The sequence below is a fragment of the Triticum aestivum genome, chromosome 4A, assembly GCF_018294505.1.
Source record: "Triticum aestivum cultivar Chinese Spring chromosome 4A, IWGSC CS RefSeq v2.1, whole genome shotgun sequence".
In the NCBI taxonomy this organism is placed as follows: domain Eukaryota; kingdom Viridiplantae; phylum Streptophyta; class Magnoliopsida; order Poales; family Poaceae; genus Triticum; species Triticum aestivum.
In genome coordinates, this window is record NC_057803.1 from 100,532,559 (window position 1) to 100,550,369 (window position 17,811).

At 44.0% G+C, this 17,811-nt stretch overlaps 2 protein-coding genes across 3 annotated transcripts; both read right to left on the reverse strand.

Moving 5' to 3' along the window:
- Positions 1-341: 341 nt before the first annotated feature.
- On the reverse strand, positions 342-1,136 carry LOC123085395 (17.9 kDa class I heat shock protein). Its single transcript, XM_044507026.1, has one exon. It carries the CDS (start codon positions 1,030-1,032, stop codon positions 556-558), a length of 477 nt encoding a protein of 158 aa, XP_044362961.1. The 5' UTR covers positions 1,033-1,136; the 3' UTR covers positions 342-555.
- An 8,084-nt stretch (positions 1,137-9,220) lies between these two features.
- Positions 9,221-13,883, reverse strand: LOC123085396 (uncharacterized WD repeat-containing protein C2A9.03). 2 transcript variants are annotated; one of them, XM_044507028.1, is made up of 10 exons: positions 13,554-13,574; positions 13,207-13,374; positions 12,679-12,765; positions 11,782-11,846; positions 10,669-10,794; positions 10,479-10,583; positions 10,297-10,388; positions 10,099-10,204; positions 9,926-10,012; positions 9,221-9,849 (listed from the first exon to the last, which is right to left on the reverse strand). In XM_044507028.1, exons 3-10 carry the CDS (start codon positions 12,761-12,763, stop codon positions 9,430-9,432), a joined length of 1,086 nt encoding a protein of 361 aa, XP_044362963.1. In that variant the 5' UTR covers positions 12,764-12,765; positions 13,207-13,374; positions 13,554-13,574; the 3' UTR covers positions 9,221-9,429. The 2 variants fall into 2 exon arrangements, with proteins under 2 accessions (XP_044362963.1, XP_044362962.1); XM_044507027.1 differs by lacking the exon at positions 11,782-11,846 and having other exon boundaries at positions 13,554-13,883.
- Positions 13,884-17,811: the final 3,928 nt, after the last annotated feature.

The following is a 17,811-nucleotide window of genomic DNA, read 5'->3' on the forward strand; positions in this document are numbered from 1 at the left end:
TGGCCGACGAGGAGGGCTGAGCAAAGCCCGCTCCAGTCGCATTTTTGAGTTTTCATTTTGAGTTAACCTGTACTTGCCCGACGCCGTTCTTCTTCAATGAAATCACAGCAGTTCTCCCGTTTCTTTGAAAAGAAATACTCGGATGTATTCGAAGGTGCGTACGAGTTCTGCTGCGTTTGCCAGAGTTTCTAGCTTCACCGTGCCACTACATGTGGACGCCCACAGTACAACACAAGAACAGAGTTTCCATGCTGCGGGAGCTCCGCAATGGCAGATTGGTCGACGGAATTAGAGGTGCATTCGACTTCAACACGGAAGTAAAATCGAAGTTCCAAAAGCAGTTAAGAGAGAACTGTGACTCGCTCGTTCAAATCAGCACAGAAGTTGATCACAGCAGTACATCACACTTTGGACTCGATGCTTGCATTACATGACTATAACTCTGGACACGGACGTTGAACACGCACCCAAATCCATCCACACGAGCAAAAGGCACAAAAGAGCGAGTTGAAACTCACAGCAGCGAACTGAACCTGAACCTTAATCTCAAGCAGCCTAGCCGGAGATCTGGATGGACTTAACCTCGGGCTTCTTGGCCCCCTCCTTGGGCACGGTGACGGTGAGCACGCCGTTGTCCATGGTCGCCTTGATCTGGTCCGCCTTGGCGTCCTCCGGGAGCCTGAACCGGCGCAGGAACTTGCCGCTGCTGCGCTCCACGCGGTGCCAGGTGTCAGTCTTCTCCTCCTGCTCCTTGTTCCGCTCGCCGCTGATCTGGAGCACGTTGCCGTCCTCCACCTCCACCTTCACTTCCTCCTTCTTCAGCCCCGGCACGTCCGCCTTGAACACGTGCGCCTCGGGCGTCTCCTTCCAGTCGATCCGCGCGCCGGCGAAGGCCGCGGTCTCGGAGCTGATGCGCGGGAACGAGGGGAAGAGGCTGCTGCTGCCGCCGGAGCCGAAGGGGAAGCCGTCGAAGGGGTCCCAGAGGTCAGGGGAGAAGGGGTCGAAGGCGTTGCCGCGGGGAATCAGCGACATGGCTGCTCGATTTGGGCGAGGACGAACTGCGATTAGGAAGCTCTCAAACTCAGGGGATGGATGCTTTTCTTTTCGTTGCTTCACTTTACCTGGGCCGTGAGGGAGGCCAGATTTTATAGTGTACCGGTGGAAGGCCGGTGATGGGTCTGGAGCGTGCTTGTCTATTCTGGAATGTGCTAGAAACTGCTGCTTTTGGAGCGTTGGGCCTATGGCTGGAACGTAACCGGCCCTGCTGCGGCAGATGAAATCGTCATCTGGTATTTTCTAGTGGATTCTCAAAAAAAAAAAAATCGGGTATCTTCCAGTTCTTTCTTGAGCCGACGGCAAGTTAGTCTTAAAAATTATCTTCTCTATTTGTTCAACAAAAATTCTCTCTTTTCTGTGATAAGCAATCCAAACAATTTTTAAAAAGTATTCTCTTTTCTGTCTAAAAAAAGCCACGTTTAAGATGATCTTGAAGTCCTTTGTTTTGGAAAAATATCTTTTGATGAAGACCATGTCAATATTCATTTTTATTAGGGAAAGCCATCATGACGCATTTTATTACTTCAAAAAATGTTTACATCATTCAACAAGAATTGTAGAATAAAGCTAGGGGCATCATCCCGTGAGAAACAAAACCTAACTAGTCCGTGCGCCACTACATTAGCTTCCCTATGACAATCCATAAAATTAACCAAACCAATATCTCGAGCAATTCCCGTGCACGATGCATAAATCGGAGTTGCTTGTTCATACCACTGACTTGTTCCAGATAATGCATCTATAACACCCATGCAATCAGACTCTACTTGAAGGCGATTACAGCCAACCTCATTTGCTAGCAGTAAACCATCTTCAAGGGCCATCGCCTCCATAGTTTGGGCAGAAGCAACATAGGAAATGAATCGAAAACGTCCAGCCAGGAAGGTACCTGAGGAGTCTCGGAGAACAGCACCATGTCAATGTTCTTGATGAAGTCTTGAACCATCTTATGTTCAACTACCTGGGTTGTTTTTCCTCATCTATAGTTGCAATTTTGAAATGTGTATTCTTGAAAAGATTGAAGAAAATGAGATGACCACATCCTCCGCCACCGGGCGGGAGTCTGCATCCCCGAGCCGCGACATGCCGGGCGGAGTCGCAGTAGCCGGCTGCAATGGAGGAAGCTTCTGCAAGGAGGATCATGACCGGCAGAGGCTCTCAGAGGTGAGCGGCCCACAGGAGAATGATTGGGGACTTGCGGGGCTTGCGGGTTAGCGCATGTCTTGTCGTGGTGTCCAATCTGGAAGCAATTTGAGCATCTGAAGGGCTGTGATACGCAGTCGTCTTGTGCTCGTCGTCGAGCCAACGAAAGCACATCCGCCCCATCCACCCAGACAGACGAGGTTCCAAAGAGGGGTTGGGGAAAGTCGTGCGCCACAGCCTATCGCGCGACCGGACACGCACCCATCCATCCTCATCATTGAGATCTCCAGCTAAGCCATTTGTGGTGGGATGGCCAGCTAAAGGCGGTGAAAAGACATTGAAGCAGCCCCCAGTCAGCCACACCTTTGAAATGCTGGCCATCCTTAGAACACGGTGGATTAGGCGAGTTGGCGGCGACACTCAAGCCCAAAGCATGCCCAGTAGGGTGTAACAACTTCGATGGCGTCTTTAGAACGAACTCCCACCGACCCTACAGAGGATCTTTGGGCGACCGGGGAAGAAGTGGTTTGATCTGGATCGGTGCGAGTTGCCATGAGAAGGGGCACGGGGAGGGCTGCAAGGTGAGTCAAAGGGGGTCCATACCTGCAGGGAGGGCACATGGGGGTGATGAAGACGACATTGACCAGGACGTGGTCGGGGCCGGAGTGTTTTACTACACTAACTTTTAGCCGGATCTAGCTGATCCCCTAAATGTAGCAGGGTATAATTTTGTTTTTTTTACTTATGCAATTACAACTGGTACGACCCGCTATAATAAAAACATTGAGGTTGTCGACGTTTCATCTGAAGCCGATGTTGTTCGAAAATACGAAGCATCTACACCGGAGTATCTCCGGCCAAGTAATGAAGATGAGGATACACTAGTTAATACTTGCATGCACGTTGATGCATCACACATAATTAATATAGGCCAAAAGGAGAAACATGTCCAGACTCAGGACAAGATGAGATTTATTAGTACTTCAGGACTTGACATGCGTACAATGATGCAAGAAATAAAGAGAGAGAAACATGAGATGGAAGCCAGCCTAGAATGCTATTCTGTTCCAATTGTAGGAGGCAAAATTCAGTCGGTGCATGCAACCAAGAATTATGGCTATTTACTTGGAGGTATAAAAGGAGTTAAAGAAAGATTTAAAGAAGGATTTATGTTCCTATTTTTACCACACAAGAAACATGTGCAGGAAGGAGATGTGCATGGTCATCTATCTCTCAAGGACTTGAATGGGGTCCACCTACAGTGAAGAAAAATACATGGTGTTTATTGCCGACATGTAAAAGGCAACTAATTAAATATAGTATAGAGTCCAGAATAGATTATAGTCTTAGTTTCCTTTTGACTTGTGCGTTGCATGTAGGGATAGATTAATTCTACGTGAGGGTCAAGTTGATTAGTCGGAGCAGCTATAAGTAGTAGAGGATGCGATCATGTAAAGGCAGATTATTCTTATAAATAGACACTGTGTTTTCAAGAGTAGACACCTGTATCATCTTTAGAAAATCTCTGTGTTGCGGTTTTTTTGTAAAAATTGTTTCGCGCGTGAGTACCATCTTTGAGATTAGTTTTCTTGTGCTGAGCCGCAAGGTTCAAATCCTCTATTTCGTGTATATCACGTGTGCGGGCGAGAGTTTGTTACTGCTTGTGGTGGAGTGTCGTAACTTCAAAAACTGAAAAATTAAGACGACCTGGGAAATTTGCATATTAATCGTCTGCTACAAGAATTTGTATTTTATCGCTCTTTGGTTAGAAATGAAAATTGTTTTCGTGAGCGTAAAAATTTCTGTTTTTCAGCAAGATCAAACAACTATCACCCAAAAAGATCCTAAAGGCTTTACTTGGCACGAACACTAATTAAAACATAGAAAACACAATCATAACAATAGCATAATTGTGCTAACGCTCAAGAACAAAAAGCAAAAAGCAAAAATAAATTTTATTCATTGGGTTGCCTCCCAACAAGCGCTATAGTTTTACGCCCTTAGCTAGGAATAAAGCAATGATTTAAGTTTTGTTATCTTTGTTCTGAGATTCATAAGATGCCCTCATGATTGATTCATATGGTGGCCTAATTTTTGTTCTACGAAAATGTTTCATACCCTTTCTTAGTGAAAATTAGAACTTAATATTGCCTTCTTTCATATCAATCACGGCACCGATAGTGCGTAAAAACGGTCTACCAAGAATAATTGGACAAGACGGATTGCAATCAATATCAAGACCAATCAAATTTATGGACACATAATTCCTATTTGCAAGAATAAGAACATCATTATTTCTTCCCATAGGCTTTTTAATAGTAGAATCCGCCAAGTGCAAATTTAAAGAGCATTCTTCAATATCGGTAAGACCAAGCACATCACATAAAGATTTCGAAATTGTAGAAACACCAGCACCTAAGTCACACAAAGCAAAACACTCATAATTTTTTATCTTGACTTTGATAGTAGGTTCCCATTCATTATGTAATTTTCTAGGAATTGAAACTTCTAATTCCAACTTTTCTTCTAAAGCTTTTATCATAGCATCGACAATATGTTTAGTGAAAACTTTATTTTGTTCATAAGAATGAGGTGAATTTATCATGGATTGCAACAAAGAAATACAATCAGTTAAAGATCAACTATCATAATTAAAGTCTTTGTAATCCAAAAGAGTGGGTACATCATTAGTTAAAGTTTTGACCTCTTCAAACCCACTTTTATCATTTTTCTCAACAAGATTTGCACCCTCTGAATTATCGGGACGCCTTCTAGATAAAGTTGACTCTTCGCCAGTCCCTTTTTCATCAATCTTAACTTTATTAAACAAGGAATCAATAGAAGAAACACCAATCATTTTAAGATCCTCGTCACTTTTACGAAAGTAATCACTAGAAAACATTTTTTTCTAAAAAAATCTCTTCTAGCTCTAAGCATAGCGGTTCTTTTCTTACTTTCATCCATAAAAACATAAGGAGCTTTAATTGATTCCTCAACTTTAGGCACAAAAAATTTCATCTTAAGATTTTCTACATCATGAGAAATTCTATCAACACTTCTAGACAAATCATCAATCTTCAACTTTTCTTCTATGGTAGTGTTGAGAATAATATTAAAGAATTATGGTAGTGTAATTTTCACAATGGCATACCGAAAGAGCTCCTTCTTCAATTTTTACTAGTAGGAGCTCTTTCGGTATGCCATTGTGAATAATTTGGCATGATATTATTAAGCAATTTTGTGGCTTCTACCAAAGTAATTTTCATAAAAGAACCACCCGCGGCAGAGTCTAAAATATTACGAGAAACAAAATTCAACCCCAAATAAAAATTTTGTATGATCATCCAACAATTTAACCCATGAGTTGGTCAATTACTTAGCATCATTCTCATCCTATCCCAAAATTATGCAACATGCTCATGTTCAAGTTGCTTGAAATTCATGATCTGGGTTCTAAGGTAAATATTTTTTGTGGGCGGAAAATACTTAGTGATAAAAGCGTCTTTGCACTTATTCCAAGAATCGATACTATTACGAGGCAAAGAAGAAAACCAAATTTTGCAGAATCACGCAAAGAAAAGGAAATAATTTCATCTTCACAATATCATTGTCCACATCTTTTTTCTTTTGCATATCGCATAATTCCACGAAGGTATTAAGATGGGACGCGGCATCCTCATTAGGAGTACCAGAAAATTGATTTTTCATAACAAGATTCAACAAAGCAGTATTAATATCACAAGACTCCGCACTAGTGGTGGGAGCAATCGGAGTGCCAATAAAATCATTGTTGTTGGTATTTGAGAAATCACAACTTGGTGTTCTCTTGAGCCATGATGACTATACAACAATATTGCACTCAAAAACAGATCTGACAAGAAAATGGCGAACGAAAAAGAAGGCGAATAAAACGGCAAATTTTTGTGAAGTGGGGGAGAGAAAAATGAGAGGCAAATGACAAATAATGTAAATTGCGATGAGATGAGATTTGTGATTAGGAACCTGGTAGATGTTGAAGATCCTCCCCGGCAACGGCGTCAGAAATTCCTTTTGATGCGGCTTGAAGCTACGTCGGTATTTCTCCAAAGAGGAAGGGATGATGCAGCACAGCGACGGTAGGTATTTCCCTCAGTGATGAAACCAGGGTTATCGAACCAGTAGCAGAACCAAGCAACAATACGTAAACGACTCCTGCACACAAATAACAAATATCGCAACCCGACATATTAAAGGGGTTGTCAATCCCTTTCGGGTAACGACGCCAGAAATTGGCAAACGGGCGTGAATAAATTGTAGTAGATTGATAGATCGAATGCCAAATAAAATAAATAAGAATAAATTACAACAAGGTATTTTTGTATATTTGGGTTATAGATCTAAAAATAAAAGTAAGGAAAATAGATCATAGGGGCGAATAATATGAGAAAGAGACCCGGGAGCCGTAGGTTTCACTAATGGCTTCTCTCGAGAAAAGTAGCAAACGATGGGTAAACAAATTACTGCTAGGCAATTGATAGAACTTCAAATAATCATGACGATATCCAGGCAATGATCATTATATAGGCATCACCAAGATTAGTAGAGCGATCCTGCCTGCATCTACTACTATTACTCCACACATCGACCGCTATCCAGCATGCATCTAGTGTATTAAGTTCATGGAGAAACAGAGTAATGCAATAAAACGATGGCATGATGTAGACAAGATCTATTTATGTAGAAACAGACCCCGTCGTTTTATCCTTAGTAGCAATGATACAAACATGTCGGTTCCCCTTCTATCACTGGGATCAAGCACCGTAAGATCGAACCCACTAGAAAGCACCTCTTCCCATTGCAAGATAAATAGATCAAGTTGGCCAAACAAAACCTAAATATCGAAGAAGAAATACGATGCTATGGGCAATCATGCATATAAGAGATCAAAGAAACTCAAATAAATTTCATGGATAAAAAGAGATAGATCTGATCATATACTCAAAGTTCATCGGATCCCAACAAACACACCGCAAAAAGAGTTACATCATATGGATATCCAATAGACCATTGTATTGAGAATCAAACGAGAGAAAGGAAGCCATCTAGCTACTAACTACGGACCCGAAGGTCTATAAAGAACTACTCACGCATCATTGGAGAGGCACCAATGAAAGTGGTGAACCCCTCCGTGATGGTGTCTAGATTAGATCTGGTGGTTCTGGACTCTGCGATAGCTGGAATTAATTTTTGTTGACTCCTCTAAGGTTTCTGAAATATTGCGGTATTTATAGAGTAAAGAGACGGTTCAGAGGGCACCCAAGGTGGGCACAACCCACCATGTGCTCCCCTTAGAGCAGCCCCCAGATGCTTCTTCGGTCCATTGGTTGTCTTCTGATCCTAAAAAATCCACTAAATGTTTTGCTACGTTTGGATTCCGTTTGGTATTGATTTTCCGCGATGTAAAAAACATGCAGAAAACAGCAACTGATACTTGACACTATGTCAATAGGTTAGTAAAAAAGATATATAATGACTATAAAATGGTTATAAAATATCCAAGATTGATCATACAACAGCATGAAACAATTAAAAATTATAAATACGTTGGAGACGTATCAGTGAGCAACAAAATTCAGACACACACATCACACACGATTCAGAGGAACAGATGTCACCTCAAAGCGACAAGATTTAGACACACATGACACAAGATTCAGACATACAACACACAAGATTCAGATAAACACACGGCGCCTCGGAGTAACAAGATTCAGACAGACAACACACAAGATTCAGCCAATTCACAACACAGAAGCAACATGATTCAAACCAAATTCACGGCACAGGAGCAACAAGACTCGGACACACACAACACACCTCGGACACACACACAACACACAAAAATCAGAGGAACACATGGTACCTTCGAGCAACGCGGGCAGAGAAGCAGCACCGGCGCTGTACTCCTTACTGTTCGTAGCAGTATGCTGGCCGCCGTAGCAGCAGCATCCCAACGTGACAGGGGTGGCCACGGCAGCACATAGCCTGCAACGCCTAGCGCATCACGGCATGGAACGCCGCGGGGGGCTTGGCGATAATGGAGTGCAGGCAGAAAGACTGGTTCCAGACCGGTTTGGGTCTTCTGCTAGCCATCACCCTGCTCGTCTCCTCCACGGCTAGTATCGATGATGACCAACGCGGCCGGCACAGTTGCTCGCCTTGCCATGCCCTGTTGCTGCAGTCCAGCGCAAGGCATCTCAACTTGTGTTGAGATGGCAAGATCATCGACGAGGTCGCCACCCTCGACAAGGAAACTTCACGTGAGTCACCGATCGGCTACAAAGAGGCATTTGCGCGAAGAAAACTAAGGGATGGATAGGCGCCAGAGTAAAATTTATCCTCCTCTACTCGGTTTAGTACTTCGGTTAGATGCAGTGTAGAGGAGTAAAACTGAGTTTATACTCCCTTACGGACGGATATGCGATCGGTTAAAAATGCCCTTATTATATTGTTCAAAATGCCCTTATTATTTTATTCGATCTACAAACTATGCTCTGGTACACAAAAGCCAGCACACAGTTTTTGAACAACTCACTGTCAGATAAAAAAACAGATCAGACACTTATACTTGCACACACAGATCAAGTATACTGTGTATTGAATTCTTCTTTAAGTACATTGTATTTACTTACTCTTTTCGTTTTAAAATATAATGCGTCCACGTTTTCAAGGTTTAATTTTGACCATAAATTTAATCAACGAGACCGACTACAACAGAAGCAAAAATTATATCATATATAATTTTTGCTTCCAACGCAGTCGGTTTCCGAGAGCCGAGAACACATTATATTTTGAAACGAATGGACTATTATACACTAGTAATAAGGGTGATTACAACTGGGATCAAAAACTTCAGGGTATGGACTTCAAGGATTTAACATCGGGGTTCATTTCTTTTGCGTCGTGCTTTATGTCCTCAGGTTCAAAACAGACTTCACTCGGTAGAAAAGTGCATAGAACTCAATATATAAACAGACTTCACTCGGTAGAAAAGTGCACAGAACTCAATATATGACGAGGCAGTCGAGGATGCGAACCCCCTGTCGAACATATACAGTCACCTGTGATTTCGATGCAGAAAAATGTCGAAACACGGGACGCACTTTGCTCTACCCTACTCTCAAGCATATATAGCAGTGAAAAAGGAAGTAGCAGTAGCACAAGATTGGCACGCGAAATACGCCGTACACTTCACAGGTAGCAGTCGAGGTAGGCGTGACGGTGCCTCCTGCGGAACTCGAGCAGGCTGCCGTACGTACGGTCGGCGACGCCCACGAACAGCGCCTCCGCGCCGTCGTCGGGGCTGAAGGACACGCCGGCGATCTCCCCGAACAGATCGATCTCCTGCGCGCGGGCGTACCCGGCCGCCACGTCGTAGACGCGGACGAAGTCCGCCGGCTCCGCCGCGGCCAGGAAGCGGCCGTCCGGCGAGAACCTGAGCCCCCTGACGGCGCCGATCCTCCCCTCCAGCACCGCGAACGCCTCGGACGGGTTGCGCACGTCCCACAGCCGGCACGTCCTGTCCTGGTTGCCCGTGGCCAGCACGCGCCCGTCCGGGTGCCACGCCGACGCGAACGAGTAGTCCGCGTGCCCGCGCAGGCTCGCGATTTCCTGACCCAACGCCACCACGGTGAGCAGCCATTGTACAGAAGTTCGAGCCGAATCGTAGCACATCTTCTCTGTTTACCTTGCCGGAGCCTGAATCGGCGATGAGGCAGTCGGAGCTATCACCGAGCACCGCGAGCAGCTTCCCGTCGGGGCTGACGGACATGTTCTGCACCATGAAGCATATGGCATGAGCAACCAAGACCGGCAGAGAACACCGCAGGCCTACCACCAGAAGCAGCGCAGGGTACTCACGTTGACGGACCACGCAAAGGGGAACTGGGTGAGCAGGCTGTACTTCTCCGTGTCAAAAGTTCTGACGACGCAGTCGTTGTTGGCAGCCATCACCCGGGTGGAGCCACTGTGCAACGAGACGATACGTGACGAACTCCGTTAGCAAATCATTTTGCATTCGGAACATAAATTGGTGCTGTATATAATGTGTTTGCTCACTTTGGTGATTTGTAGATCTCGACGGCGTTGGTGATGGACTTCTTGTTGCCGGCCAGGTTGGTACAGAACGCCACTCCGGGTTGATCAACATACTGACACAAACACACAATCGTCAGCTTAGACAAGAAGATCCAGAAGGAACAACATCCACAGGTCTGCACTGCGTGCCTACACCTCCTTACCTTGCATATCAACTCCCCATGGAAACCACCAGCCGCCAGGAGGTTGTCTTTCACCATCATGGTGCTGATCTGCACCCTTGACAAGGGCCGACCTCCCCGCATATCCTGCACAGTGTGGTCGCACAGTGGATCAGAGATTGATCGACATTCCGACGATCCAGGACTATCACATCGCTCTGTGGTAGATCACCTGATTTGGGCCTGCCACATTGGGCACTTCTTTTCCTCTCCGGAGTAGGGATGACCAATGCATCACAGAATAGTTCTGTGTCACGTACACATCATGCTTGGACGTAGCCCACAGGAGGTTCCTCAGCTGCACGTGGAAAAGTATACGGTCAGTGCATCTGTACCAGAATTATTCTTAAAACTCTGCAGAAATAGAATGATGCAAATGAGTGCCATTCCAAGTTTCCAACCCTAAAAAAATGAGTGCCATTCTAGTCAGTGGTTGCTACCGCACTAAATTCTACGATAACAAACAAGAACGCCGATGGAGGACACAACAGTAAGCTTCTGTTAAAATTCACTCGGGTAATTACAACTATGTGATGCTACTGTTAATCTAGATCTCCTTCAGGTTAGTATGGAGCTAGAGTTCTGCAACCAAAGTTCATATAAGTTGTTAGTCTGAACCCAGACTCAAGACTCGAGGTAAATTGATTAAAAAACTCCAGGTAAACCAGTCAGTTCATACGCATTAGCGCACCAGAACAGTTAAGGACCTCTCTGGTTCGCAGGATTGTAAAAACCCAGGAATAGGAAGAACACGGTAATGGAATGTCATGCCCACTCGAATCCTACACGATTTGAGTTAGTTTGATTGCATCAGGAAAAATAAAGTTTTTTTTTCAAGAGGTTGGAGTGGATGCTAGATTTCCTATGAAATGTATTACAAATGTTTCCTTAATAAAAAAAATCTATAGGATTCAATCTTACGAATCAACCAACCAACATAGTATCCAGTCCTCGAAAAATTGTATGAAATCCTTTGAATCAAAGAGGCCTTACAAGGTCAAGGCCTGCCATATAATATACATAAGTCGTAACAAGGAGATCCATTTGCGCACCATTTTCATAGCATTAGGTATCATCCAACAAAAATATAGTATTCAATAGTACTCCCTCTGTACATAAATATAAGAGGGTTTAGATCACTTCTCTTATATTTCTTTACAGAGGGAGTAACAGTGAACCATAAGACAGTATGTAATGTATCAATCCTCTTCTCTTCTCTTGTGTAACCTGCAAAAGGGAATTCAAGGAGATTCTTCTTTGCCTGTCGTAGAACTTTCAACCATACCCATCTTCTATGGCGATTCACGATAATGCCGCATTCTGGGGATCCTCGTCCACCTGCTTGTAGACCTGATATTGAAAGGACCGAATATTGCAGCTGCCCTATTATCACAGTTTAATTGCTGACACCAAAACTACAGATCCATCTTAGGACCCACCCACCATATGCCCTGCAACAAATGTTATGCATGTATACACACAGAGGAAACATGAATAACGCGGAGCACAACGGTGAGAAAAATTGAGAGCTGTTTACACAACTATACTACGCCAAGCACGTGTTGTTTGAGGTTGGAGCCTGTTAGTTTCATTTTTCCTCCTTTTTTTGCGGTGAAGAACCAATGTCATTTAGGAGTACTGGTTAGATCTGTACAAATTTGATATTTGTAGATTTAGGAAAAGTGAATTATGTCCGCGTGGCCAACAGCCTACCTATAGGCCAGATGACCAAACATACCCTAACAGTGACGAGGAATAAAAAACGTTTACCCATGAAACAGTGTTAATCAGGTTAATCATCCCTGTTAACAGACCAAAGAATTCCCTGACAGAGCTACTTTCGGCAAGTACAATAGCTACACACGAAGGCGAGCATGGAAACAGAAGAGGCGCGCCATGCATGACAAGATTTCATAATTTATGAACAGTGTGGTGACTGGTAAGTTAGCAAATACTAGTACTCCCTGCGATCCGATCCATATTACTTGTGCTGATTTAGTACAACTTCAGTACAAAGTTGTACCAATTTTCCAAATCGATGTCAGTTTGTCCATGCGAACAAACATAAATAATTTGTGGTGAAAATACAAAGGAAATAGGTTAAATCAATCTCGCAACAACTTTATGCGGGTGTCAAGTAGTCATATGCATGTGAGTGCCAAGGCCTGAAAGAGATTGGTACCTGAAAGTGCACTATTGTTGGCTTGACATGTCTTGTATTCAAGTGAAAATCGTAGAAGGCGTCTCTTGTCTCCGCTCGTTGGCATTCCTATAAACAAAATGATGGTTTTATGATGGTCAATTTCCCTCATGAACTATAAACTAGTCAATTCTCTTCTTTCTGATGAAAAGGCAGTTGCTTGAAAAAAGAATCCCTCCATCCGAGTTTTTTTTTTTTGCGAGAACTCCATCCGGGTTTGTTAGCCGACACGGATGTTAAGGTCTAAATTTGACTAACATAACATGTGTAATGTTCCATAAGAAATACTATGTTTACAAACTTTATTCAACGACGAATCTATAAACATATTTTTTTGCCGTGTAATACATGTTTTGCTAGTCAAATACTGTATAGAAGACAAAAAAGACCATACCTGACTAACACAAATGATAAACCAGCTGTTGCTTAACTGCTAAAAAGACTAATAAAGTGACAGCTATTGAAGATAACATAATTTACACACAAAAAGTGAGCAGTGCATCTTCTCACCTTTGCCAGTGCATCCCGCGGCCTAGCGAGGCTCTGGTAGTTCTTGTACTGTTTTAGCCTCATCTGACGGTACTGATCCCTGCTGTAGTTCAATCTCTCCCAGGGTATCTCCTGCATGTCCTTCCCTTGTCTGTACTCCAAGGCTGAAGTGTCGTTCATCTCAGTATTCTACGATCGGAAAAGGAAAAAACTGTTAGATCTTTCAACACCTTCACAGCGCTAGGCGTACAGCATCGCTCCTACTAGTAGAGAAGAAATTTGTGTAGTTTTTCCTCTGTCGTTCTAGCTAGCAGGTGATTGTGCTGCTCAGATTAGGCAGTGAACCAAAGAGGAGCCCGGCATCATACCAGCTGGTATTGGGAAGCGCCGCCGGAGGTTCGGAGCCCGTTGCCGCCGGCATCGTCGAACTCGAAGTCGTCGTAATCGTGGCCGGCGGCGACGAACTCCAAGTCGTCCTGCAGGTCGTGCGCCATCGGCGGACTGACTCGGAGTTGTAGAAGGGGCGAATCGAGCTTAAACAAAACCCCGACGAAACTGAATCAAGAGAGTATTTCTATCGGCCGGTTGGGTGGCAGGAATTGGGCGGAGTTGCGATCCTGAGCGGTGAGCAGAGCGGAGCAGAGTGGGGAAGCGTGATGGAGAAATGGTGAGCTTGGACGTCCCGGTGTTTATATAGGCGGCGGGTTGGGGCGGTGCAGGGTGGCGTTAACATGCGGATGGTCGCCGTTTACGACGGGCAGGCCCCGGCCGGAGAGTGTAACGGAGCTGTCTCTGCCTGAGGGGATGGACTGGACGGGGCACCAGGCATGCCTCCACGGAATCCACACGTCGTGTTGCATGGTTCCCCGCGTGCGCGGCTGTCGCGCCGCAGTCTGGACCTTTCAGGCGCTTGCCACGGGTCCACGACGCTTACCAGTTTGCCACGAGTCCACAATGCCTGCCCATTTTTAATACGGATCCCTACTCTGCCCAGTAGTACATCCGTCCGGATTTAACTTTAGTCAAGGAGAAAACATCCGTCCGGATTTAATAGTCACCTCAATTTCAAATCATATTTTAATCCTAATCTTAACTAATACTCTCTCTCCATCTCAAGATAAGTGTCTTAATTTTATACTAAGTTAGTACAAAATTTATTAAGTTTGAAACACTTATTTAAGACGGAGGAAGTAAAATATACTTCATCCATTTCTAAATATTTAACGTTTTAGAGATTTTAATGAACTATCACATACGAATTTATATACATATTTTAGAATGTAGATTCACTCATTTTGTTTTGTATATAGTCACTTGTTGAAATATTTAAAAAGACAAATATTTAAAAATGGAGTAAGTTTTTTTCGAAAAGAAGAATACCCCTTTATGATCACACAACCATCTTCATTATATTATTTAACAAATCTGACAAAACAAATACATGAATCAGTTTGAAGCCATCCTTTTGATGAACAATGTCGAACACACATCATCTAATCCGGAGCCTCGTCAAACGCCCCACGACGAGTTAATAACTAGTCTAGCCAACCCTCGGCATACACCGCATGCACACGCTCCTGAATCCGCCACTGCCATCGTTCATCCTTCCAACTTCAAGAGAGATCAACGCATTGATCTTGTCATGCCCAACTACCGTCAATGCCACCACGAGCCAGACAACACCATCATCCTGTGCGCATCCATCAACACACGTCCAACGCCGAGATCCCGTTGTGTCACACCACCGAGACCCGTCGTTGCCGACGTGGTAGATGTCACACCGCACAACCTTCTGATCTAGATTGCCGCCAATGCCAACCAAATGGTGTCCACAAGCCAACTATCTCCCAAGGCGGCCCCTTCAAGAAGGGAATGACGCCAAAGGTGCCATCATTGCCCACCTCAGTTAAGGCTTTCACCCACGAGACACCCGAACGCCGCTTGTCGTCTCCCCAACCAGAAGGCCAACCGTCGCGCCACGCGAACGGCCATGGTGGCCATCGTCGAGAGCCCACACGAGACCGCCATCCCGCATCCCAACATGCCGCGCAGATGCCCGCGGGGCCCCATTCCCACGGTACCAGTGTCGACGAAGCAGCGCAAGGCGCCGCCGCATCGGATCCGCAACCAAGATATCAAAGGGATCCCACATCCTCCGCCCTGGAGAAGAGCAGCGCCGCTGAAGCCCGACGATCCTAAAGGAAACGCGGCGCATGTCGGCGGGCAAGAAGCGCCAATGTGGGAGCTGCTGCTGGCGGCAGCTAGGTGACGGTGTCCTAGACTAGGGGGTACTAACCTAGTTGACCCATGCTCCTCGGGATGGGCTGGTAGGCCCTCATTTTTCTCAAGATGGACTCCGGGAGCCGCACCCCGGAGGCATGATCGAGACTGCATCTACCAAAGACTTGTCGTATACTCCAAGATTTCTCCTACCGCCTCCATGCCAAGATACCGACCTGGTAAACTCTAGATGCCCTACCTAGCGTGTATATAAGCCAGAGGGTTTAGCCAGTAGAAGGGACTTCAACGCAATCTCATTCATCTAGCCCTAGGGTTAGAACACATCTTACGATCTCGAAGTAGATCAACTCTGCATTCGATACATCTCCATCAATATAAACAAGAGCATGACGTAGGGTTTTACCTCCATCAAGAGGGCCCTAACCTGGGTAAATATCGTCTTCCTGTTCCTGTTACCCTCGATCCGAGATCCACAACTCAGGAACCCCTACCCCGAGGTTTGCCGGATTTCACACTGACAGTAGGGTTACAACCGGGTCGCACGCTTTGAAGTGACACAGGAGTCGAGGGGGGGGTGTTTTCTTCTCAACCACCCGAGTATGTAGCAAAAATAGTATCATTAGAAATTACATTCAAATACAAATTCAACAATATTTTATTTTATTGTTGCATGTACTAACATTTTGCTAGTCAAATATGTGGTCAAATTTTGACCCAAAAATTTATGGGGACTAATAACCCAGACGGAGGTAGTAGAGGCGTACGAACGACCTTCCCATGTCGTTTCCCTACAATTTTGCTGTTGATTGTTTGTTAATTTGTAAACGAGAGTGTTATCTGACGAATGTCAGCTAGAAAGGGGGTGGTAAGCGAACATTTTTATGGTAAGTTTACTTGATAAGGGATGGAAAATCCTGTCTTTTTTGCCGCAAAATCTCTCTTCTTCCCAGAATTTGTCATGTGTTTCTAAAGAAACTGCCAACCTCATACAACTAAACTTGCCAAAAACATTCGCAAATGCTAACCCCTCCTAGAGAACATTCGCCAACTATGTTCTTGGCTTCTCTTCTATGTCAAGAACATAACTTTTCATAGTCTTTCATGTTTTTGGCTTCAACAATTGTTATGACAACGCCCTTTACTTCAAGATGTCCAGTAGCAAAGTAGGATATTCTTCAGTATGTTTGCAACAATTGTTCTTGGCAAACATAAATCTGAGCAACACTACAAAAAGAATCCACAAGTAGTGGTTGGTGTCCGCACCTCCTAGAACTTCAAAGCCAAACCATAGTATTAAACTGCAAAAAATAATACAAAACTATGCAATGGAACTAAGACATCTACTTGCATTATTCGTCTGAAAAACCATACAAAACAATGATTTGACCAATCAACATTCAATATAGCACGAGGGTAGTATACGAATAATCCACAATACTAACTATAATGGTCTTCTCAACCTCAATAGAAGGCAGTTTCGACGGTAATGGTAAAATGGCAGTGGCAGTACAAAACACTTCGAAGTTGCAGCACCGCAACAAAGTTTGTGGTTACTGGTGCAACATTCGATGGCATGAATACACACAAATAAAATATAAACAACAATAAGATATGAGGAAAATGTGCTGCACCCAAGAAGTACAAAAGTTCTCTTACATAAACAGAGGTCATAGTATTGCTGCAAAAATGCTTCGAAAGCTAATCTAACTTTTATATACATATGAATCTGTTAGGCTAGTCATAGTGGACAGTAACTTAGACTAGTAACATATGTATGTTATTAGTCTATGTTACTACCTTCATAGTGGGAAGTGTCATAGGTGTAGTAACATGCATATATACATTTATTGCTTTGTAGACTCATTTTGCATTGGAAAACGCTATGTGATGGTAACATATTATGTTACTCCATTTGTCTCTCTCCTCTTTAATTGCATGACACATCATCTTTTTTGCTTATGTGGCATGTATGTTACTAGTTATGTTACTCTCACTATGACTAGCCTTAGTGTAATCGAGAGGAGAAGTAGAAGCAATATTTTATCAAACGCCCTATAGAGTACCATAGCCGGCTATAACAACTCTCACCCACATGTTTGTTTGTGCAAGAACATGATTCTACCAAGGAAACAACAAACAAGGCAAAGAAAATGTCTTCATGCCAACTAAGAAAAAGGAAAATGTCTACATTTTTTCTTTGCTCCTTATACTAGAAAAAAATGCATGAATGCAAGAACTCTAACACAACGACGCATATTAATGGTTCTATGCGGTAATGGGAACTTGATTGTTTCCACATCCCACAAGCCCCCCCCCCCCCCCTCAAGCTCATCAAGTCACCGTGACTGCACGGGCAAGCCACATGAGACCATTAGTGATTTTGGA